At 46.2% G+C, this 26,214-nt stretch overlaps 1 protein-coding gene across 4 annotated transcripts in view; it reads left to right on the top strand.

Annotated features, from left to right (window-relative positions):
• Positions 1 to 26,214, top strand: part of LOC135916715 (spliceosome-associated protein CWC27 homolog) — a 315,399-nt gene that overhangs the window by 153,851 nt on the left and 135,334 nt on the right. For all 4 annotated transcript variants that reach the window (XM_065450158.2, XM_065450157.2, XM_065450159.2 and 1 more), the window contains one exon: positions 6,304 to 6,376. In XM_065450158.2, coding sequence (XP_065306230.1) covers positions 6,304 to 6,376 — 73 coding nt within the window. The remainder of the gene's footprint in view (positions 1 to 6,303; positions 6,377 to 26,214) is intronic.

Raw genomic sequence — 26,214 nt, 5'->3', positions numbered from 1 at the left:
ATGCGGCCATAATTGTCCAGCCAGTCGTCAACGTCGTCACTACGAAGGCCAGCGAACATGGTGGGATCACGCTGCCGCGTGCTGACTTTCCATGAAGGAACAGCCGGTGGGGCAGAGAAGGTGACGCCGGAGGTTCCTGGTGGATCTTCTTGCGGTATGGTGGTGGAAAGGCGGAGCAAGCGGCAACCTGAACGAAGCTCCAGGGAAACTTGAAGGCATAGAGGACCAAGGGATCGAGAGCAGCCTCCACCACTCGATGGTTTATTTAGCAGGTCACGCGCTGAAGACGATGACGCTGGCCATGATGATGAATATATACAGATGAAGAAGATGAAGGAGAAATATAATGCTCACAATATCGTTGTCTACGCCAGCCAATCTCTGACAAAGGTTGAGGCTAATTTCTTAGTCACAGAGAAGAAGCCCTCATTCCAACCACTCTCTGGTTTTTGCTCTGAGGCAGACAGCTGAATTTGCAAAAGTCAGGCCAGGGAAATGCACAGATTTCCAGATGTCTCAGACAATAAGAAGTTACACCCCCACAGGCTTTTCCGACATAGAATCTTTGCTGCTCTCTGTGATGTTTTGCATAGGTTCTCCTCGTGCGTCAGTCCCCGCATACTGGTTTTGCAAGATATCCATATTGGCGGCAGAGAAATCGAACCCACTTGTACCACAGGGTTTGTTAGCCTGTTATGCAGGTAGACATCTGCATAACAGGCAGACATAATATGGATTTCTTGCAAAACCAGTATGCGAGGACCAGGAGTCCAAGTAGACAGTGGCCCTAAAGACACAGGTGTTTGAAGAGGAGACCATGAGATGGCGGAATGCAATGGTGGCTGAATCTACCTTGTGGACGTACAACACTCACAAAACCAACATTAAAATGGAGGAGCTGTACGGTGCAGGCAGTGTGCTCCTCTTTGAGGCACGAGCGGGAGCACTGCACATGCTGACGCCACTTTGACCCTTCCGTTGACCCCATATGTCGGACCCGGAGGAGGGAAACCTGGAACGCTTAGTCCTCCTGAGTGCCGGTTTGTGTCCACGACACACAGAGGGCACCATACTTCTGCTAGCACTGGGATTTGGGAGTGAGACAGGAGTGTGCTATTGGGGTTGTTTGTTTCCACTTCAATTGTCCATAGCATTGTGAAACTGGCAAAACAGCTATGCGGTCAAAGAAAAAAGCTTGCATTCCACAATGCAAACAAAGTCTGTTTTGTCGAGCACTGTGCACCGTCTACACAGCTGATCCAGGATAATCTGCTGCTGTCATGTGGCTCTGCTGTGTGTAAGAAGGCTGACATGCCCCGTCGCGCTGGCTTACCTTCAACGACTTGTGGCCTCTGAGATTGCACTGGTGTGAGTGTGATCTTAGAGGCTACGTCTATTGGAACCAGCCTGTGCAGTGCACCAAAGTAAAACAGAGGCGTGGATGATACACTGGTCTTTCTCACTGCCACGTTCAAGCAGCAACTCACTATCGCCATCGCACTTTACTTTCTGTATGTGCCACGTCATGCGGGCTGGCACAAATTGAGAGCAGCTGGGCATGGCCTCCGAGGTTGCACCACTGCAGTTTCAAAGGTCACACTTAGCTGCACCAGCCTGCTTGGCACTGCAGTGAAAGAAAGAAGTGCAATGGTGATAGTGAGCAGCTGCTTACGCACCAGCGTTTGACGGTGTGTCCAACATGGGGATGCAGGAGTTATAAATTTTGGCACTGAATGTGTGCCGAACCCCGTGAAAAGTGCAATGTGTTCGACATGCAAGAATTGGGTATTTTCTGGCTGTGGGGACCAATCTAGTTCCCAATATTCATTGGTAGCACAGCTTTACTGGGTTAAAACAAGGTTTAAATAGGTAAATCTCTGTGGAAATTTCAAGGGAAATTCTACTTATATTATTATATCCACAACTTCGTTATATCCCATTTCATTATGACGAAGCTTGATTGTATGCCCTAAAGTTGAAGTGTAATCCACAATGCTGTAACTGCAATATGTTTTTCTAAATATGGTCACAACTGAGACCCAGTTAGCAAAAACCATTTACCTTACATTCTTATGCCTCTATTTCTAAACTTACATATCCACTTGGTTATATATTGCGACACAGGCAAGACAGATGAAAATTATTTGCTAAATATTTACAGTGAAACACAACACAAATGGCTGAAGGGCCACACACCAAGCGTTCCACAAAATCGTAGTTTTCATTGCTCACTGAGTTTATCCAAGTATGCACATTGGTACATGGTGGCAGAATCATTGTTGCGGCTCTTGCTGTGATGTGCTTTTAGTTTCGCAACATCCGTCGGCAGAACAAGCAAGGCCCAGGGGTAATTGAGGTCACCGAGCTGATGCAATATGCAACAAGAGAGAAGCCTCTCTGAACGACAGAAAGCTGAGCTAGTTGGTATGGATCCATTATGCAAAAAAGAAGAGGTGTGCAGACAGGACGCAAGAGTAGAGAAGTGGACAATATGAACGCCGTTCATGTTGTCCACTTCTCTACTCTTGTGTGCTGTCTGCATGCCTCTTCTTTTTTGCATAATGAAGCCTCTCTGATAGGCTAATGCGGTAGCATGGTGGCCAGAGGAAGATCTGAAATATTCTGTGCTTGCTATTGTAGCACGTTTCATGGGCTGATGCAGAGAGTCGGTCATGGGCAAGTTGACAAGCTGCACAGGCTCAAGCAATCAATCAAGCTCAAGTAGCACAAAACACATCTTCACTCCTGGACCTCATTCTAACGTCATCGCCGGATAACTTTTCTGCGGTGACACACATGCCCGGACTGAGCGATCATAACATCTTGCATTTTACACTTACAACAGCACAACAAAAAACATACCGACAGCGGAAAAGTTCCGAGGTTATAAAAAAGCTAACTATCAAGCCTTCAACAGAGAACTATGCATATTTCTAGACACTTTCCTACCACTTTATCTGCAACGCTCCATAGAAACTAACTGGTCTATTTTCAAAAATAAAATAAGTGAGCTTATCACCAAACACATACCCCTTCAATCCGTCTATGCTAACAATAAAGCACCATGGTACAGCACATATCCTAATCGGTTATCGAACAGGAAAAAACGTTTATTCCGTACAGAGAAACATTCCTCAAAACGAGACACATTGGCTAGCATATAAACACGCAGCAATTTCATATATTAAAGCCCTAAGGTCAGCCAAAGTTTCATTCCTTAATTGTACACTTCCAAATTTATTGAATACTAATCCAAAACGCTTCTGGGAAGCCATACGAGGAAACAACCATAAAACTGGAATATCATTGCTAACAACTTCTGGGGACCCAGTACCTGACCAATTGTGTTCTACTGTGCTTAACAATACCTTCACTCAGTCATTCTCATCACCTCAGACCCCTGATCCGATGCCCGAGATAATATCAACTAACTACCATTTCATGGAGCCCATCGTTTTCGACTCGACTGGTATCAAAGCCGTAGTACAAAACTTAAAACCTAAAGCATCATGTGGGGTAGATGAAATTAACACTATATTCTTACAAAACACAGCGGAATACTGTTCAATCCTACTAGAATGCATTTACTCACAATCTTACAACTCTGGCACCTTACCGTATGATTGGAAAATTGTCAAAGTAATCCCCATTCACAAAACCGGACCAACCCATGATCCACAGAACTATAGACCTATTTCACTTACATCTGTACCATGCAAAGTTATAGAGCATGTAATATACACGCATCTGGTTAATTTTCTTGAAAATAACAACTTCTTCACAGTTATGCAGCATGGATTCCATAAAAACTTCTCCTGTGACACTCAGCTTATCCTCTTCACTAATGCCCTACATGCCAATTTAGATTCTGGTTTTTTAACAGATTGTATATTTCTCGACTTCTCTAAAGCGTTTGACAAAGTGAACCATGCATTGCTTCTTCATAAATTAGGCGTAGACCCATACGTAATTAATTGGATTCGCGCGTTTCTGACATCACGTGTTCAATTTGTAACCTCTAATGACGCTAACTCACCTTTAGCCCCAGTTGACTCCGGCGTCCCGCAAGGGTCTGTGCTCGGTCCTTTATTATTCCTAATTTATATTAATGACTTGCCCACTCACGTTTCTTCGAACATTTGTCTTTTTGCGAATGACTGCGTCTTGTATCATAAAATAACTAATTCTTCAGATATTCTACTAATTCAGGAGGATCTCAATAACATAAATGAGTGGTGTCATACGTGGCGCATGGAATTAAACATTAGAAAGTGTAAGACTATGAGGATTTCTCGTACTAACGTCATCTGCCCCACCTATACGCTAAATACCATCCCACTAGAATGTGTAACGTCATATCGATACTTGAGGGTTCACATTGCCAGCAATCTATCCTGGAAAACTCACATTGATCACATAACATCTAAGGCCACTCGCACACTGGGATACTTTCGTCGAAAATTTTCTCAAGCACCATCATCACTAAAACTCTTATTGTACACAACTTACATTCGTCCACAACTAGAGTACGCGTCATCAGTATGGGACCCTGGTCATGACACCCTCATACAGTCTCTAGAGGCAATACAGAATCGATCAGCCCGTTTCATTCTCACCAACTACCAAAGAACTGCGAGTGTCACTAACATGAAAGCTCTCCTTCACCTCCCGCTGTTATCAACCCATAGAAAACTATCTCGCATATGTCTTTTCCATAAGATCTACTACCATAACGCATATTTACATTCTATCTTTGCCCAACCACCACCATACATTTCATCTCGCATAGACCACCGTCGAAAGGTAAACGTTCCGCACTGCAACACCGTCGGCTTTTCATATTCATTTTTTCCCCAAACGAGCAAAGATTGGAATAACTTACCCGCATTACTTACAAGCATTATTGACACCAATAACTTTAAAAGCACACTTCAAAGCTTCATGTTATAAATTATTGTTGTGTTTGCTTGTTCTGTATGATAACTGCTTTTATGTCATTGTTTTACATATTGGCTTGTATTTTTATATCGTATGTTCTTTCCTTTGTTTATTTTGTTAGGCCATGTATTTTTGCACGCTTACAAGTTTCTATTTACCATTCTTATTTTGTATACGATGTTTTTTGCCATGTTGTTTGCCTTCCTTCCTTATTTTGTGATTTGCCTCTGTATTTACTTACTTTGCCCCGCCCCTCTGCAATGTACGACTGTACCTTGAGGGTATGATAAATAAATAAATAAATAAATAAATAAATAAATAAATAAATAAATAAATAAATAAATAAATAAAATGTTGTCACTGGCTCATACAGTAGATAAGTGACCAGCCTAAGGAAGGAGAGTCTCGAATGGCAAAACATGGGGTTGGCCAAACAGTAAATAAAACGGTGAATATTCAGGTGCGTCATACTGTGACGAATTGTACGCAAGGTTAAGAAATGTTAGTGTGCTGTCCCAGTCACAGACACCAGGTGAAACATTCATGGACAGCATCTCAGCTCAGAACTGCTTGTTGGCCTAGTTGGTGCTTGCTGAAAGACATGTTTTTTGCCGCAAGTTAAAACACACACAAAAGGAAGACACATAAAGGCAATGCGGGCCCGTGTTGTCTTCATGTGTCTTCCTTTTGTGTGTGTTTTAGCTTGCGGCAAAAAATGTCTATCTCAGCTCAGTTTAGGTGCTCGATAATCCATTAATCTGTGGATGATAAATGAGGGTGAGCTTATGCTCAGTGGAACAGGAACTGAGGATGTCATCCGTTATTATTTAAAGGAAGTAGCTCCTGTGATTGGTGAGGAGCTGCCAAGGAGCACCATAATGGACAGTGACATCATGGAGCAGTGTAGAACAGCTTGGTGGGTGCTGCCTGGGTGATGGCGAAGCACATGGTGTAGTCTGTCGCAAGGAGTACATAAGGAAGAGGTCTAGGAGGTGAAGGCCAACCCGAAAAGTGGTTCTGCTGATATAGCAACAGGATGTAGCTGGCCAGCGCTAAAGGGTGCTTGTGACTTTGGCAGCGTTCACATGCGGCAACACAGCAGAGCACAGAATGGTACATGCCATATCTGAAAAATATACCATACGTGGTCGTACATACTAGAGTGTTTCTTTCTCTTAAACAGTTCTTCATTGTCGTCAACAAAGTGTTCTTATGCTGTTGTTATTGCTGTCATCATGTTGTTTGCAAGTGGAGGAGGAATGGAGTTAGGCACTAAAAGTGAAAGTTATGGATTAACAGCAGCTAATCAGCATGTGTCTTTTGTTTTGTGTTATAAGAGAATGAAAGCAAATGACCTATGCACAGGAACTACAAGCTGCTTTCCTTTGGTGATGAGGCTGAGGAGGAGGAGGAAGAGCTTATGGCTGTCGTCTCCAAGGTAAGCCTTTCACAGCTGAGCAGGCAGAAAAGTGAGTGCAGGCCAGGCATCCATGCTTAATGAAGGCTACTTTGCCACACATGCTGGCGATGTTGCAAAGATACAGGGAGAGACAAAGAAGCTGTCAAAGTATTACTATTTGAGCTGTGCTGCGTAGATCGCAGAAGCAACAGAACAGTAGTTGCATAAAAAGTAATGGTAGGATCAGAGTGTTTGTCATATCTGAGAACCACGAGGAATTAACAGGGTACTGCGGGGCCTGTTACCTGTTAACATGGCATTCAAAGGAACAGAACAGTTTAAAAACGGCTGCTGTAAGCATAGAAATAAAGGCTGCAAGATAGAACTCTGCAGGTGTACCTGAATTTCTCGTAGAGGCATTGAAGTCCAAAATCAAGAAAGGGGCTGACTGATGGAATAGCACACTGTGGTATAAAGTTTGTAAACAGGGATAAGATGCCTAAGAAAGGCTGGCCCACATTTCGATAGGAGGGCCTGTTTTCGTCAAAGGCGGCCTCGTCATCCTCGGCATGTTAGTTTTAGAGGTTTAGTGCAGTGACGTCACATGCGGTTGTTGTCGGTGGTGGTTGGTTATAAAGAGAGAGACATTTCAGAGATGAGCGCTGTCGCCTGACGTCTGTGAGCGTGGTTCCCAAGACGAGGGGCAAGAGCTGGAGAGTGGGAAGGCGGGGAGAAGAGAAAAGAAAAACAAGGGGGGGGGGTGACACCAAGAGGAAAAAGAAAAGAAAGAACAAGGACAAAAAAAGAAGGGGGGCATGGGAGGGCGTTGGGAAAGCGAGAGGTTAGGGAGCATTCAGGGTGTCGTTGCCATGTGTTTGTGGCTTTAAAAGAGCCAATCAGGCGGTCAGTGCACGAGTAACACAAAAGACCCCCCTAAAAAAAGAATTTCGCCCTCGAACGGCTCGAGCCTTCCGTACAGCGGCATGGCGGCAGCAATGGGGGGCGGTGTTTCGCCGCTCTCAGCGGCGTGGGACAATCCATGGGTACTCATCGCCAGTGTCACGCATATCCCATCTTCGTCGCCAGTGTCACGATCCACCCGGGTTCGTGAACATGGGAGGGCTCTAGGCACCCTCCGATAAACGGACACTCCGCAGCGTGGTGGTGCTGAATGATGACTGACCGACGAGCAGCCGTGCTCGTTGGTGTTTATTGCGGTGTGGTGAACAATGTTGCCTGCCGAGCTTAGCAGGCCACTGAGCCTAGCGGCGGACGAACATTTTGCCTGATGGGGCGTCACATGCTTGCTACACTGTGACCAACAGGAAGCTCTCAACTTTGATCGCGACACCATCGACGCTGACCTTCGGCACAGCTGGCAACAACTAGAACTACCGCCAAAACTGGATTTTCTCAGTAAAGTGTACAACCATGACAACCAGTTCATTTGAAGGTAGAGAGGCAATAAGTAAACTAAAATTTGAACAGAGACTCCCAGCACTGGAGGAAAAAAGGTGGGCAGGAAAAGTGTACAAATATCTTTACATGAAAAGTTTGAACACAAAGTGGACACTCAGAACGAGGAAGTTGAGGAATAGATACCTACAGCCGAGGGAGGGGGTCCAAAGTGGTTCTAGTGTGGGAAAGGAGGTGAAGGAGACGGAAAGAAAAATGTGGGAAGAAAGAATGCTCGGAAAGCCATCGCTATCAATGTATAGGTCACAAAAACAGGAGATTAAGAGAGAGCTCTTATTTGATAACTCGCGGGGCAGCTCACTATTATTCGAGGCTAGGACGGGGGCTTTGAGAACGAAAACATACAGGGCTAAATTTGAAGACGTGGACCTTCGGTGCACAGCTTGCAGAGCCGAAATGGAGACCACTGAGCATATAGTGCTGAGATGCACAGCCCTTCGCCCGACCCTGGCAGAGGGAACAGTGGCAGATATGGAAGGGGCATTAGGTTTTCCCGGGGAACGAGAGCAAATAGACGAGAAAAGAGTGGCAGTAACGAAGGGGAGGCTAGAGGATTGGTGGAGGAAGTTAAGGGATAGATAATAACATAAATCGGGGACATAATGTTTCCTCTACTGTTTTAGATAGTCATCTTGGGGGGAGGAGGGGAGTAAAAACTAGGTTGAGAAAAAGAGGACATATAGAAAAAAAAGAATAATATTAAAATAGGAGGGGGAGCAAAAGGCTAGGTGGCGCCAGCCGCCGCCCGTTACAAAGGGTATAGCCGCCATCCATCCATCCATCCAGCAGCCAGACTGGATACACCACCACACTGCCTGCTCCATGGATTTTCAACACACTGCAAACCCCAAGGTCGTTTCACGGTGATGCGTTCGATGATGTTGAGGACTGGCTGGACCACTTCAATCGAGTTGCCAGCATCAGTGAATGGGATGACCACCGGAAGCTCCAGTATGTCTACTTCGCCCTTGAGGATTTGGCGCGCATCTGGTTCAAAAACCACGAAGCTAGTTTGGCAACCTAGCAAGAATTTTGTAACCAGCTGCGCAATACCTATGGAAGTTTAGACCGGAAGGAACAAGCAGAATGTGCTCTCAATTCCAGGAATCAAAGACCAGATGAGAGTGGCGCCATATTCATTGAGGACATGTCACGGCTGTTCTGGCACGCTGATCCCGGAATGACAGAAGAAAAGAAAGTATGCTTGTTGATGCGGGGCGTGAAAGAGCAGTTGTCCGCAGGTCTAGTGCGCAACCCACCAGGTACCATAGCCGAATTCCTCAACGGTGCAACAATGAAGGAGCGTATGCTATACCAGCGGTCGTCGCAGTACGGGTCCCAAGCAACTTCACATCTCTCGTTGTCCAGGCCATCCCTGGTTTGACGACCCTAAGGGAGCTCGTGTGCTGTATTGTATGCGAGGAGCTGGCAACAAGTTCATGCAATGTCTCCGCAATCCCATGTGACTGCTTGAAGTGGTGTGGTTCGCAAAGAGGCCAGGAAGCTGGTACAACCGCTGGTCACGCCACCTGTCACAGCCCCTCTCCTGACGTACACTGAAGCCTTAAGATCTCCTATGCCAGCAGTCGGCTCTCTGTCCCGCCCACCCACGCAACAGATGACACAGCACTTCTTGAGCCCTCAGTACTTTTCGAGCCCTCTGCCTCCCGCAAGCCCAAGTCAAAAGGTGCGGAAATCCACTGTATGGCGTACTCCAGACAATCGGCCACTCTGCTACCATTGTGGTGAAGCTGGTAACCTATACTGAGAGTGTACATACCGCCAGATGGGCCTTCCTGGGTTTTTCACAGATGCACGTCGACCCCGTGATGGTGAGCGTCCCCGAGCTATTGCTGAGTACTTGGCGAGCCAGCAGTCCCCGACTCTTCCATGATGGCAGTCCCACTCCATCTCCTCGATGTTCTATGTCATCTGGCCAGCACTTGCCGATCGCTCATGGTGTTGGGGGAAGATCCATTAGGTCCTCAAGCCGAGCCCAAGGAAACTAGGAGCAACGACCTCCGGAGGTGGGGCTGCTGTTAATGGCTCTACAAAACATCCTGCTCCCCCGATATGCCAGTCGACCGCCAACGATTCCCTTTCACCGCCGCATGCCGTCGACTACAAGAGTGTTTCCGCAGACATCCCCGTTCAAGTCGACAACTACCCGCTCACTGCCCTCGTGCACACTGGCGCCTAGTTATTTCGTTAGGAGTGCCGGACTAGCTGCTGAAGTGAGAAAAGTCACGACGCCATGTCATGGACCAAGTCTTCGGACAGCAAGTGGTCATCTCTTGCCGCCGATTGGGAAATGCACCGCCAGGCTCCAAATCTTATCAGACAATGTACGTTGCTTGGTTTATCAAGTTGCGCAAGTGCTCGTGGAAAGTCATCGTTGGGATGGATTTTCTTTGCGAGCACGGTCCTGCTTTGATCTTTGGGAGCTGGTTATAACATTTTCCAACAACTGTGCCCTGGTACTGCAAGGTAGTAACCCACGCAAGACAGCACTGCGTGTTGTTGATGACACTGTAACACTCCCGCTGTGAACTAGTATGTTCGTAACTGTTGAATGCAACTGCGACCATAATAGTAGTGGTATTGCTGAAGGAAATTTATCGGTGCTCTTGGCTCGGCAAGTCTGTGTCGCCCGCAGCATTATTCAACTGAACCGCTGAACGACTGAGATTTTAGTGAACTTCAGCGGCGAGTACTAACACCTGGCAATGCAAATGGCCATTTCTCACTTTGAAGATATTAGGGGTGCAATAAGTCACGCTTTCTGAGCTTCCTGCAACTGCCAAGAGTAACACTGTGGTTGTCAGTACAGTCTATGTAAATCTTGAGCTGTCAACCACACAGAAAGAGCGAATACAAAGTATTTTATGCATGTTCAGTGATTGTTTCGCATCCACGTCAAAAGTAACACAGACCCCCATCACAAAGCACCGTATTATAACGTATCCAACCGACCATCCTGTGCGTCAGCATGCCTACCGCGTGTCAACAGAGGAGCAAGAGGCGATTCGTTGTCAAGTGAAGCAAATGCTAGGTGACCCTCAACCCTCAATCAGCCCTCAATTCAACCCTCAATCAGCCCATGGGCATCGTCTGCTGTACCTGTCAAGGAGGGCGGCACTCTTCGGTTTTGTTTGTATTACCGCAAACTGAACAGGGTGACGAATAAAGATGTCTACCCTCTTCCCTGCAGGGTGATTCCACGAGAGATCAACACGGGTCAAAAATTTAATATTTTAGATTTCATTGAGTATTTTATATTTTATGCGCATATTACTAGGTAGCACTAAAGTGAACGTGGCTTCTTTGCCAAATGAATATTTTAGGAGTAAAAAAAATAACGAGATTCTTCAGTGTGGAGGTGCCTATTTAATGCACAAGGCATTATCACAAATTCACAACGATGTGAAATACAGTATGTTACAGCTACAAAGAATACATTCTTGTGTGTAAAACCTAGACGTAAAGAAGGGTCATCTAGCACTGTTTCAGGCTTCCGTGCAAAATGGAAGTGTTTTAAAAAAATTGCTTAATTTGCTACCATCTTCAAAAGCTGCTATATTTCCGATTTTTTATCAACTAAACCAATACATGCAGCCTTTTGAAATTTGCTGCACTGTGAGACATTAACCTATTCAACAATTGTGCTGAATATTCTTGTTGTATCACAAATTATCATCTCTACAATTCGCCTCAAATTTGAAGTTTTGGCAAAAATGAACGCTATATAAAAATGAAAAAAAAAACCATCGTAAATTTTTCTCAAAATCTCGTAAACAACTATTCACAGGCACGTGAAAAAGAATATTAAAAAACATGTTGCATTATTTTGTTTGTAATCACAATACAGGTGGTAGAAATGAGAGCTTTGCCAGAATGCAGCAAGGTGCTGAGGAAAAAGGACATCGGGGTAAAAAGAGCGTGCATAAGGCTCTGACTTGCCTAAACTTGACCATAATGGCGACATAAACCAGTTTTGACCTTATAATTAATACTTCTGCATAAAAGTTTGTTTAGTACACTACTTATTCGCTTGAATGGGAATACGAAGCGTCAGCATAACCATTACGTGGCTCATCTTATTTAACAGCAAGTGCGTGCGCCTTGCAGCATAGATAATTTGTGCCTTCTGTTAATGCAGGGTTTTTATTTCTTTCTGTGCTACAGAATTAACAGTTAACTCTGTATAAATGTACACAGGTAACAGAATGTACGGCAGGTAAATGCCTAAAAAAATGTCGTACTGGTCATTACATGAATGTCATTATACAACCTAAGAGGCGATGCTGGGAGTGGCGATGGTGTTGGTTAAAGCAGGATTAGCTGGCAGATAGCTCCAGCGATTGCTTATTTTACCGCCTCTGAAGAAAAAGAAAAAAAAGGAACTGTTCGAATACTATATAATCAAAAGTTCACAGTCCCTAAGGATCACCACTTGTCGGAAAGTGCACAGTTTTTTAGAAAAGCTGGAAAGGAGCACGAGACTTCCTCTTTCAGATACGTGGGTCTTTTGCGAAACATTACCTGCTCCGCGCACTCTTGAGGAAATTGCCTTCTGTGCAAAGCCTCAAATAGAGCATTTATTTCTTCATTGAAGTGTTGGCAGGACCAGATGAACTCTCGGCCAAACTTGCTGATATACAGTGTATGGGATAGTTGTTCAAGCACCACTGACAAATGCTAAACGATGATAGCGTGCTGAGAACACGTCCTAAGTTTACGAAGCGCTGCAGTACTGGCAGCTCTTTCCGCATTTTTCTATAGGACCAGCTGATCCAGAGGGTTAGATCCCGCAGTTCTAATGGATCGAATCCAATACGCAGTGGCACAGTTGCTTGCCTGTTGACTTACTGACCTGTCAGTGCACACTTGATGATCCGCACATGCCGTATGGAGGCAGGAAAAGGGCACACGGAACTTCGAGCATACCCGCTGTATACGCTCAGAAAGGCTTGATCCTTTTCCAATTACGTGCAGCAGTACGAGACACTAATACAACGCGATCGAGATTGGCGGCGTCTGGCTCGCTTAACCAAATGTGCCATAACCGTATGCCCGGAACACGTGGCAAAGATTTCCACTGGTTACTTTTGAGGCGGCGAAAGTTCTCTACTTCATGCACATCTGCATAGAGCAGTTTTACGCTTTTCAGCGTTGCGGCCATCTGCGCCACCATTTCAGAGGCTGACCTAATGACTGTAGTGCCCTCTGCTCCGAGATTGTACAGCGAGGCTTGGTGCTTTACTAAGCCACCAACACCATCGCAAGCGCTTTTGCCATGTCCTGTGGCCGAAAAAAGCCACTTTGTTGACGCGTGCTCCTTCTGTGACAGCTGCTAAAGCTGATACTTGTTTTTGAAATGGCTACTGGCGCCGTCAGACACCTATGTAGCATGTTTGCCAAGCTGAAGTTCTTCCTTCATGCACTCATAGATTTTTTCCAGCGCAAAGCAAGCGTGTGCAGCATCATGACATATGTCATCACTGAGAATCGCAAAACATTAATTGAGTGGATCCGCTACTCGTGACGACACGAGTAAATAGTGAGACCTGTTTTTTGTGCCAATGGTATGATTGTACGTTGTTCGATACAACAGCTGTCCAATTCTCTGCAAAGTCAAAGACACGGGATCCGTGCTGTTGATTCCGTTTGGCGTCGTGTATTGCTGATGCTTGAATGCCCTTATATAATCATGGGTGATCCACTTGACAAGCCATGCACCAAGCTCCTGGAGAAAGGTAGTAGTAGCCTGTGCTGTCTTTTTGACGAGATCGCCATTTTCCCATACAGTATTGTTTACGTTTGTCTCTTCAGGGATTCCCAAAGTTGTAGTAGTAAAAGCATCCTCATTTGCACAATAATCACAATCGCCCAGGAAAGAATCGGTCGTGGGCGAGGTGCAAAGACATTTGAGGTGGGTAATTGTGTAGGCACCTTCAGTGAGTTCTTCTAGCACGGAAACACACTGTGTGGCATTGGCGCAATACATGCAAAGGTACACTTCTTGTTGTGGAGCAAGAAGAAACCATTTCAGCCGGAGAGAATAAAGCTTTGATAGCCCAATAGATGTATCCGGATTGGCTTCCTTAAAGAGACCACATGTCTCCTGTACCGAGTGGGTCATGAATCTCTTGGCAGCATACTGTTTGTTTCCATCAATCGAAACAGATACTACATCCTTTTTGTTGGGACTCTGCCGAGCACATCCATGCTCTTCTTTGGTATAATATTCCACAGCGGTCTAAACGTCTGTTGGGTTCAACCGTGTTCTCTCAGGTGCGTCTGGTGCTGACCATATTCCACATTTCTCGCGCCAACGTCGGGATTTATATGTCATGTAGGCTGACAAATTTGGAATGAGAGCTTGAACTTTTCGGCGCAAGCTGGCTTCGCAGTAGAGTCGACAAACGCACTCGCTTTTCGTACGAAGAGCACATGTCATAGGTTTCTCTAAATTTGGCGAACCATTCAGTGCACATGCTGCATTTGGTACCTGAGGGGTCCAAATGGCGCTTGCACTATACGAAGTAAGATTTGGACGTTGCAGTGCCACCGAGTTGAACTTGCTTTAGCACCGGGCGAAAGTTCCTTCGTCACGAATCCCACTTCTGCTGATGAACGTGAGGCAAAGTTTCAAGTGGCACTTCTTTCTACCTCCCAATTCGTCTTCTGCCGGTAAGAATTCATCGCCTCCCGTGGATTCACTTCCCATTCTTCTACACTCTATCAACTCGATCAAGAGAGACGATTTTTACAGCAGCCGCATCTGAAAGCGCGAACTAAATATGGGCGCCAATGATGGCCGAGGAGAGGCATGACTCCAAGAATTTATGTCGGAAATTCTGACATTTTAGAACGGCGTGGTTGAAATAATTATAGTTTACCAAAACTGCCTTTACGTCGCAATTACGGTAAAGTTTAGGCAAGTGAGAGCCTTATGCACGCTCTTTTTACCCCGATGTCCTTTTTCCTCAGCACATTGTTGCATTCTGGCAAAGCTCTCATTTCTACCACCTGTATTGTGATTACAAACAAAATAATGCAACATGGTTTTAATATTCTTTTTCACATGCCTGTGAATAGTTGTTTACGAAATTTTGAGAAAAATTTGACGATGGGGATTTTTTTATTTTCATTTTTAAATAGCGTTCATTTTTGTCAAAACTTCAAATTTGAGGCGAATGGTAGAAATGGTAATTTGTGATACAGCAAGAATATTCAGCACAATTGTTGAATAGGTTAGTGTCTTGCAGTCCAGCGAATTTCAAAAGGCTGCATGTATTGGTTTAGTTGATAAAAAATCGTAAATATAGCAACTTTTGAAGATGGTAGCAAATTAAGCAATTTTTTTAAAACACTTCCGTTTTGCACGGAAGCCTGAAACAGTGCTAGCTGACCCTTCTTTAAGTCTAGGTTTTACACACAAGAATGTATTCTTTGTAGCTGTAACATACTGTATTTCACATCGTTGTGAATTTGTGATAATGCCTTGTGCATTAAATAGGCACCTCCACACTGAAGAATCTCGTTATTTTTTTCCTACTAAAATATTCATTTGGCAAAGAAGCCACGTTCACTTTAGTGCTGCCTAGTGATATGCGCATAAAATATAAAATACTCAATGAAATCTAAAATGAAATTTTTGACCCGTGTTGATCTCTCGTGGAATCAACCCGCATAGCTGACCCTCTAGACAGTCTTCGACATGCCCAATGCTTCTCCTCAATGAATTTACGTAGTGGATACTGGCAGATATAAGTTGATGAACGAGATTGCGAAAAGGCTGCTTTCATAACTCCTGACGGCCTGTACAAATTTAAAGTGCTGCCTTTCCGATTATGCTCAGCTCCCACCACCTTTCAAAGGATGATGGACACTGTGCTGTGAGGTCTTAAGTGGGAATCATGTCTCGTCTATTCAGACAATGTCATTGTTTTTTTTCTGACATTTGAACAACACTTGTAGTGACTTCAGTCCGTGTTCCTTTGCCATTCGATCTGCAGGCCTGTCATTAAAACCTGAGAAATGCCATTTTGGTTACAGGAACTGAAGTTCCATGGTCACATTGTTGTCACATTTCCACCACCAGCCAACAAATGTAACGTGTGCCGCTTCTTGGGCCTCTGCTGATACTACAGGCACCTTGTGGAAAATAAGATCGGAGAATCCCTCACTCGTTTAGCAAAGGAGGATGTCCCATTTGTTTGGGATCTGCAGCAAAGAGCTGCCTTCTCCGAGCTTCAGCAGCACCTCCAGACACTGCCCTTATTTTGATGGAGATGCTGACACTGAACTGCACACTGATGCTAGCAACATCGGCCTCGTTGCAGTCCTCATGCAGTGGCAAGATACTGTTTAACATGCTATCGCTTATGCTAGCCGAACTTTAACTTCTGCAGAAACGAACTACTCTACCACCGAAAAGGAATGCTTAGCTGTCGTCAGGGCGATAGCTAAGTTCCGGCCATATTTATAAGGTAGTCCATTCAGGGTGGTTACCTACCATCATGCCCTTTGTTAGCTAGCCAATCTCAAATACCCGTCAGGACGTCTTGCCAGGTGGAGCCTTTGTCTTCCAAGAATTTGATGTCACAATTTTCTACAAGTCTGGCCTGAGGCACATTGGTGCTGACTGTCTTTCACCCGCTCCACTTGCAAAGGTGTGAAGTGATCCTGATGATGGTGGTTGTTTCTTTGCGCTGTCAATATATATGACTTGGCTCAGCAAAAGTGGAACGATTTAATACTCGGGCAACTTGTCGACTGTCCTGAAGGCTGAAATTCGCAACCTCCTTGGACATTGACACGTTCACCATCATTGTTCTGTCTCCGCATCAATGTCTTGTATAAAAAGAATTTCTACCCATCAGCGACTGGACATCTCTTTGTTTCATCCATGCTGCATGCCGATATTCTGTCCGCCTGCCACGATGAGCCCCCTTCAGGCCACTTGGGATTTGCGCGTACCTTAACCCAAATTTGGCAACACTACTACTGGCCTTAGCTTGCCGAGAAAGTGAGGCATTACGTGAAAACTTGCTGCGACCGTCAGCGCCTAAAGAAGCCACCTCAGTGATCAGCCGCTTTCCTGAAGCCTGTTACACCGCCAACACAACCATATCCATAAATTGGCATGGACTTTCTCGGACACTTCCCTAAATGTTTTGCTGCCAACCGGTGGATTGTGACTGCAACTGATTTCTTGAAACGATACAGCAAAACTCGAGCCTTTCGGCTAGCCACTGCCAGTGACATCGCACACTTTTTCATCCACGTTGTCCTCTGGCATGGTGCACCAGCAGTAAGTCATAACAGATCGTGGTACAGCTTTCACAGCACAGATGATGCAAGACATCATGACACTGTATGGAACAGCTCATCCCCGAGCCACTGTATACCATCCCCAGACCAACGGTCTTATGGAGAGGTTAAAAAGACAATTGCTGACATGCTTTCCATGTATGTCAATAGCAAACACACGAACTGGGACGATGTTTTGCCTTACGTTACATTAGCCTACAACAGTGCTGTTCAAGAAACTACTGGGATCATTCCTTTTCATTTGCTCCACGGCCATGAGGCAACTACCATGCTGGATGCCATGCTCCTCCCCGAAAAATATGAGATTACCATTGACACGGAGAAATTCACCCGGCTCGCAGACACAGCCTGTAAGCTCGTACATGAGCGAATCCAGAATTGGCAATCCATAGACTCCCAGAGGTATAACGCTCGCCATTGCGAGGTTGTCTGCCAACCCAGTGATCAAGTTTGGGTATGGACCTCGATTGTCCAACGCGGCTGGTCAGAAAAGCTACTGCGCCAATACTTGAGCCCTTTCAGAGTCCTCTGTCGCCTCAGTGAGGCGAACTATGAAGTTCTCCTTGAAGACACTAGTCAGCAATCCCATCACATGCAGCCTACGGACATTGTCCATTTTTCCGGGAGGAAACTGTGCCACTCACGTTCATTAGGCCATTCTTACTTGCACCTGCCTTCATCCCACTTGTGTGACACTTTCCTTTTTACAAACTTTATCAGTGTTGCCATGTATGCGCTCCCCCCCCCCCCCCCCCCCTCTGTTTCGCATTTGAAGCATCGCTGGCTGTGTAGTTGGTCTGCTGCTTCTGCAGAAGCTCAGGCTGACAACGACAAAGATGCACTTTCAGTGAAGGTGTCGGATGGGAACTATCTGTTTCCATGATAGTTTCCATATAGTTTTCATGATATATATATAGTAATGTGACTATATGACATTGAAGTTGCCCACGTTCCTGTGCGCAAACTGAGGCACACACTCGTGAAGAACAAGCTGCTTAAAGAAACCTTTCTTGGTCTCGTTTAGGAGATTCCAGTTATGACTGTAGCCGAGTAGTTCCGAGAAGCAAACCCACTTTGCGGTCCTCGTCAACTGTTACGACCAATGAACAGAAACTGACAACATGTACTGCAGCACGACTGTACACTCGGGATCGCGCTTGCAACTCATCCTGTGCTGTTTATTTTCTCCGCCTTTACACAGTGGTGCAAGTGGTGCCATGCAATGGACAGTGCTATAAATCGGCAGTGCTCTAAAATGAAACTGTAACAGCCCTCCCCCCCTCAGATCATTCAAGAAAAACATTACGGGGAGCAGCACTGTACTGGCTGGTGGCTTCTGGTGCTTCGCAACTGAGGCGTGCTGCATACTGAGTTGGGGCAGTTTACAGCAAATTTTTCTGTTCCACCTTACTCACAGACAACTTTCTGGGGCAACATGTGTTACAGCGCCAAGTAGTTCGCCCGCATTTTACAGTGCTTTTGGTTGCTCAGAACAGACGTTGAATCGATGCAGCTTCACATGTGACAGCTTCGCATTTGCGAAGTCGTGAAAGGGAAAAGCCGCAAAATAAGTAAACTTTTACATTCAGTGGTGTGTTTTATCTTATTTAACTGTTGCTAATAAGGTGTTTATGTTTTCTCTTCTCCAGTTTAAACAAGCGGGAATGAGAACACGGGTTTCTTTTCAGAAGCACTCTCACTTGTGCACGTTTTGCCTCCGTAGCTTTCCCTTCATTGCCACAGAAAGTTGTCCGTGAGTATAGTCACATTCACAGCTGGCTCTGAGTTTGCAAAAACAACCAGATGAGTATCGCACACGGTTGTTGGACAGTTAGCAATGTCTGGTGTTGTAGGAGGTTCAGGATCCAATAGTCCCACAGTTGACGCAGAAGCTTTTTCGCATTGAGGACTTAGGTGGTTGCCGTGCCATCGCTGAGACAGACAGTAGCTGCTGACTGACCTGTGGTGCTCTCTACGCATGCAGGTACTCATGGTGGGCTTTGATGGAAATTCTTTGCAAGTATGTTGTCTCCCACATTTGGCAGTGGAGAAGAACGGCACCCTCTGTTGGCATGCACCTTCTGCTTAAACTGTCATAGCAGGACTGATGTGTGTAAACTTGGGCGAAGAATGTTTAAAGGTGTCTTGAACATCCTTCCCATGAGCATTTCACACGGTGGTCTGCCAGTGACCTCATGTGGTATGGTTCTATAATGAAATAAGAAGCTTGAAATTGGGATTTAAAAGGATCCACAATCGCTCTTCTTGATTTTGTTCTTGACAGTCTGTACGACACACTGTGCCACACCATTAGAAGCTGGATGGTAGGGTGGTACAAGCATTCGACGCATCCCATTCCGTGTCGGGAATTCCAAGTATTTCACTTGCAAAGCTAGGTCCATTATCAGACAGGATGATGTCCGGCAGTCCATGCGGCGCAAATGCTGTCCACAGTGCTGTGATGACAGCATCCGTTGATGTTGATGCCACTGGACAGGCTTCAACGCACTTTGAATAAGCCTCAACAATGACGAGGAATGTTTGTCTCAAGAACAGGCCCCCAAAGTCAACATGAACTCTTGACCAAGGCCTCTGTGGAAATGGCCAGTGTGTGTGCTGAATGTATTGAGGTGTATGCTGATAAGCTTGGCATGTAGCACAACCCATGTCACCATCAATTCACTGTCATGTCACCATCAATTCCCAGCTACCAGACATGGCTTCTGGCTGTCAACTTGCTTTTCTCAATGCCAGGATGCCCAGTATGATGAAGAGTCAGGACCTTGCCTTGCAGAGATTTTGGGATCAAAACACTGGAACCTCATAGCAAGCAGCCTTCGCGGAGGCTGAGTCACTGCTCCTTGCTGTGAATGGATTGCCCTCTGGTCCGACTGGAAGCCCTTCTCCTTACAGGAGAGCAAGAACTGCGTGAATCGGGAGTGGATCATTTCTTGTAGCCTGTGCTACGACAGTTGGTGGCAAGAGTACCGGGTATGCTTGTTTTCAAGCATGAAGATTTCAGCAGGTGCAAGCAGATAACGCTATTCGTTGGCAGCTGTAACCAACTGAGGGCACCAGCATGGCCCAAATCCAGACCAGGCTTGTACACAAGCTTGCACTTGTAAGCAGAAAATTGCAGTGCCCTTCTGACTAGTCCTGGTGAAGCTTGCTCAGGAGCAGGCTTATCAGCACTCGACAGTCCCAGCAGTGGTTTATGATCCATGTAAGCAGTGAAAGGAATGCCCCAAAGCTACTGGTGGAACTTTCAAACTTCGAATATGAAAGCTAGTGCCTCATTGTCAATTTGGCTGTAGTTTTGCTCTGCACTAGACAAGCTTCAGGATGCAAGAGCAATGGGCAGTTCTTAATCATCAGCTTCTTGATGTGTCAAAAGTGCGCCAATCTCATACGGAGATGCATCGGAACTGAGACACACTGGTTTCTCTGAATCAATATGTACTAGGACAGGAGCTGATGTTACCAACTGCTCCACCATAGTGAATGCATCTTCTTGCTCTTCTCCCCACACCCATTTTTTCTCATTCATGAGAAGCGAATGTAGAGGTGCAGGCATCCAGAAATTTTGGGAAGGAAATGCCTGTGGAAATTCACAAGCCCAAAAAACCTTTGGAGTTCCTTGATATCACAGGGGCAGGTGCGTGAAGGATTGCAGATACCTTGGTGAAGCATGGAGATAGCCCTTTTTTGCTTATGATGTGCCATAGGTACTCCACCTGTGGCACAAAAAGTGACACTTCTCGAACTTCAACTTGAGTCCAACATCACAAAGTCGATAGAGAACAGCACTGAGGTAGCAACGGTGCTCTGAATCATTCAGGCCAGTGACAAATATGTCATCAAAATATACTGCAACATGTGGCAGTCCTCGAAAAACATTCTCCATTCCTCTTTGGAACAAGGCTTGTGCCAATGAAGCGCCAAAAGGAAGACGTGTATACTGAAATAGCATCATAAGTGTGGAAATAGTAGCATACTTCCTAGAATCTTCAACAAGAACTATTTGCTACTAGGCATCCCTCAAATCCAGTTTGGTGAATTTTTCACCCCCAGACAGCATGGCCCAAAGGACCTCAATTCTCGGAATTAGGTACTTCTTCTAACGTGGCCACAGGATTAAGAGTAAACTTGAAATCTCCACAAATTCTGACATGGGCATCCTTCTTAACCACTGGAACAATAGGAACATCCTAAGCTGAAGAGGCACCTGGCTCAAGAATGCCCTCCCTCTGTAGGCACTGAGGCTCTTGTGACACCCCATCCTTCAGGGCAAAGGGCAGGGGACGTGGCTTGAAAAATTTGGGTACCACATCTTGCGGAATCAAAGTTCCAAGGCTCTGTTCAAATAGCTCAAGAAATGCTTGAATGACGTCCTCATTAACATCAGAAACAGCAAGAACGTCTGCTTACCGGATAGCAACGTCAATGCCAAGTTCTCGAGTCCAATTGCGACCTAGCAGTGTTGGGTGTTCCCCAGTCAGGAACGAAGACGTGACACAGCTTTTCTGTCGCGGAATTGTCCTGCGACATCTTTTGCCTTGAACTTTTGTGAGCTCACCCATGTAGCTCCATAGGAGCACATCTGATGGCATGACAGTCACCGAAGATAGTGGTTTTGAAGACTTTTTTTTTTGCAATAACAGAAACGGTCGCATGGTGTCCAGCTCCATACGGAGCGGCTTGCCGCAAACACTGATGGTCACAGTGAAGGGCGGTGAAGGCGCGATGGTGTCGAATGGCCACAATGTGAACACATCAGCAGGTGCGTTGCTGTCAACTGTCTTGACTTGGCGTGTTTCACTTGACATTTTAGAAGCTGGAGGCACGGAACCTTGTAGTCTTGTAGACTTGCCCTTCTGCGATGAAGTGTGTTTTCTCTTCAAGTTGCACACTCAAGCAATGTGTCCCTGCTTTTGGCAGTAGTTGCACGTAGTGCTGCTGTGCTTGCACTCGGTCACAAGGTGTTTCTCCCTGCATTGGTAGCATGAAACATGCCCCTTCGATGCCACAACCTTATGCATAGGAAACAAACTTCTGCTGGAACTGGCTATCTCGCCAGCATCTTTCTTTGCAGCTTCCATGGCAAGTGCAGTTTTCACGGCGTCTTCATACTTAAGGTCTGCTTTCTCAAGCAACCTTATCTGCACAGCTGTGTCATTGATGCCGCACACGATACGGTCCTTGAACATATTGTCAGGCTCAGTTCCAAAGTTGTAATATTCCGAGAGACGTGTGAGTGATGCCAAAAAATCACTGATGGACTCTCCCTCCGTGAACGCGTGTGTGGAACCTAAAGTGCTGAACAACAGCAGATGGCTTGGGGCAGTAATGGTCACCCAGAATGGAAATAATTTCTTGCAAGGTTTTGTCTCACGGCTGGGCGAGTTTAACGAGATCCCGCAAGAGAGCATACATCTTCTGCCCACAGCAACTAAAGAAGACTAAGTTCTTTTTTTTCGCTACAATGTCATTGGTGATGAAGAAAGCTTCAAGGTGTTCAATGTAGCAGGGCCTCGCATCTCCGTCTCCTCTGTCGAATGCTTCGAGGTTGTCGAACGTTGGCATGACAAAGTGATGTGTCGAATTCACTGGATGAACGGTGAACTCACATGCGTAGAAGTGGGCGTGGAAGAATAACGCACTTGAAGAAACTTGAATTAGAAACTTGGGTGGTTTTTCCCTCGTCGCCGCTTGTTATGAGTGTAGCCGAACAGTACCGAGAGGCAAGACCGACTTCGCGGTCGCCGAAAATGGTTACGCCCAATGAACAGAAACCGACGTGTACTTGCAGCACGATTGTACACTCGGGATCGCTATTGCAACTGATCCCGTGTTGTTTAGTTTCTCCACCTCTGCAGTGTGGCGCAAGTGGCACCATGCAAAGGATCTAGATAAAACCATCTAAAATGAAACCCATCTAAAATGAAACCACAACAATCCCCTGTGCATACGGGATTGTGATTACGTCTACATTGGGGAGACGAGCAACATTAAACAGCGGCTGCGCCAACATTAGAACTATGTAGATAAAAAAGAGTGGCGTCAGATGCTTTGGCAGAATACCAAGCAGTGACCAAGCACAATATTGTGGCTTTTGGCCCCACCCTTTCGGAAAACTAAGCAATGCAGCCCTCGGAGGTAGTGCTGCATTGCCTACTACTGCGGCAAATCCTCTTTCTGCGCCCACAAAGAGATTAATTGTAATTGATGTTAAAGTAGACAGCGTACCTGTCCAAGCACTCATCGACACTGGAGCCCACGTGCCTGTGATGAGTGCTAGCCTACGTAGACGTTTCAAAGAGGTCTTCACCCTAGCAGCTGCCGATCGAGTGCTTCGTGTGGCCGATAGCGGCGTGCTGGTTGTTCTTGGAATGTGTACTGCACGTTTAAATATAGCCGGCCGCCCTACTTCTGTTCTGTTTGCTGTCATCGACAACTGCCCTCACGACATTATCCTTGGATTGGACTTTTTATCCAATCATTCCGCTCTCATTGACTGGGCAACCGGCGTTCTTCAGTTGGATCTGCCTCAAGTCGCCGATGCTCCGAGCACCGCCCCACCGCACTTGTGCTCGCTTCAAGATGTGCACCTGTCCCCTGAGGCAGTCACTTATGTCGCTTTGACCGCACAGCCACACATTCCTGACGGTGAATATGTCCTTCGCCCCATCATTGACGTGCTTTTGAACTGGAACGTTACTCTTCCGCATACGCTCGTGGCGATTACTAATAACGGCATCCTTCTTCCAGTTCTGAATTTCAGCCTGTGCCCTCAAGTGCTTCCAGCCGGCATGTTCTGGGCCAGCTTTTCTAATACTTCCAACTTGACATTGAAAGTCTGAATGCCAAGAGTTGTTTCTTAGCGCCAATTATAGCTAATGGCTCTGGTTCACTAACAGATGACTTCACGAAGATGACTGCACCTGACCTCACCTCAGCACAGGCCATGGACGTACCGTATTTACACTATTGTAAGTCGACCCATTTTTAAAGATTTGAAAATCTGAAGTGGAGAGGTCGACTTACAATTGAAACCAAAACATGGCACGGCCAGAAAAAGCAAGACCAACGAGATATCAGGAGGGTTTCAGGAGTTTTCACTATCAGGAGTTTTCGCTATCCCATGCGTTTGTTCGCTTTTCGGAAGGGTTTTTCAACATTTTTCAGAGTTTTAAAGCGCACACAACACTTATGGGGGGTGGGGGGGTGTCGATAGTTGCTGGAAGTGCCGCTGTTCCATTCGCAGCGGCAATCCCAGAACGCCGGTGCTTGCAGGGAGTATCGATAGTTCATGGAAGAGCAGACACTGCTCACATGTTTCTCTTTCCCTGTTCAACTTAACTGCTGGTAACGTGCAACCTGTGGTGCTACTTCCATGCTTCCTCAGCTGGCATGAGTGCTCCAGGCCCACTAAACATACGGCACTCGTTCACAGCAGCATTCAAGAGGACTGCCGTTCTTTACACCGAAGAAATAAATCACTGCGCAGCGGGCCGCAAGTTCAATGTTTTTGAACGGGTAGTGCGAGAGTGGTGACTGCAGCGAAGCAAATGTGACGGCAAGCGAATTTCCCACGGGCCAAAATCGGGACGCCTGCAAGCTTGCGGCGTACATCGCTGAAATGCGTGATCCGTCCCTGCCAGTGGAAGTGCGACATGGTCATGAAACAAGCCCGTAACTTTGCCTTTTAAGGATCTGCTCCGCCGTGAGTACAAGTGGCTGGTAGCAGAAGACTGCGAACTTACGCCAACTGGACCTGTCAAAAGAGCCTGCCTGACGGCTGTGCGTAGTTGGGTGCATTTGGCGTGGGCTGCTATTCCACAAGACGTCGTGTCGTTTGCCAAGTGTGAAATTTCGCTGGACGTCGACGCACTGTGGGACTGTAGCAGCGATGACGATGGTAGAACTAGTGAGGACAATGGCAGAAGTGAAGACGAGTAGTCCAGTGACCATACCAGCTACCAATAAATTTTCGTTATCGAATGTGCCCTCGGGTATGTTTTTTTCCCCTGTCACATGCAATATGGAGGGGTCGACTTACATTCGAGTCGACTTACAATCGTGTAAATACGGTACGTCTCCTCCTCGAATCGTACCGTGACACCTTTGATTTCGGTGACAGGCCATTAGACCAAACATCTGTTGTTCACCACTGTATAAACACTGGAGACATGAATCCTATTTGTCGGCTTCCCTATCGTGTATCGCATGCTGAATGTCGAGTCATCGAATCAGAAGTAGACAGAATGCTCCGCAAAGGGGTCATCGAACTGTCAGCCAGCTCTTGGGCTGATGGTCTGTCAGGTGAAGCTGGCGCTCTTGTGAAAAGAAAAGATGGTACCTGGTGTTTTTGCGTCGATTATCGCCATTTAAACACGATCACCTGAAAGGAGGTCTACCCACTACCACACATCGATGACACCTTGGACTGCTTGCATGGAGCTTATTACTTCTCGTGCGTCGATCTTCGATCAAGCTACTGGCAGATTTCAGCTGATGAAATGGACGCGAGAAGACGGCCTTCATCACGCCGGATGGCTTATATCAGTACAAAGTTATGCCCTTTGGCCTATCCAATGCTCCTGCGACATTTGAACGTATGATGGACTCTCTTCTGTGAGGCTACAAATGGACCACCTGTCTCTGTTACCTTGACGTTATTGTTTTTTCTCTCACGTTCGGCAGCCGCTTTACCCGACTCGCTGCCATTCTTGCGGTGTTCCGAAAAGCCGGCCTCTAACTGAACTCCACGAAGTGTCAGTTCGGGCGCCGTCAGATTACCATGTTGGGACAACTCGTTGATGCATCCATTGTCCAACCAGATCCGAAAAAAGTTTGCGCCGAACTTATTTTCCCTGTACCACATTCTGCTTCTGACGTGCGCTGCTTCGTCGGCCTGTGTTCTTACTTTTGCCGTTTCGTCAAAAATTTTGCCGACGTCTCGGCCTTTGACAGATCTTCTAAAGAAAAACATGCCATTCTCATGGGGCCTGGAGCAGGCTCACGCATTCGCCGCTCTCGTCGGGTTTCTGACCACCCCTCCT

Source organism: Dermacentor albipictus, chromosome 3 (genome assembly GCF_038994185.2).
Source record: "Dermacentor albipictus isolate Rhodes 1998 colony chromosome 3, USDA_Dalb.pri_finalv2, whole genome shotgun sequence".
Classification (NCBI taxonomy): Eukaryota; Metazoa; Arthropoda; class Arachnida; order Ixodida; family Ixodidae; genus Dermacentor; species Dermacentor albipictus.
This window is presented reverse-complemented; position numbering and strand designations above follow the sequence as displayed.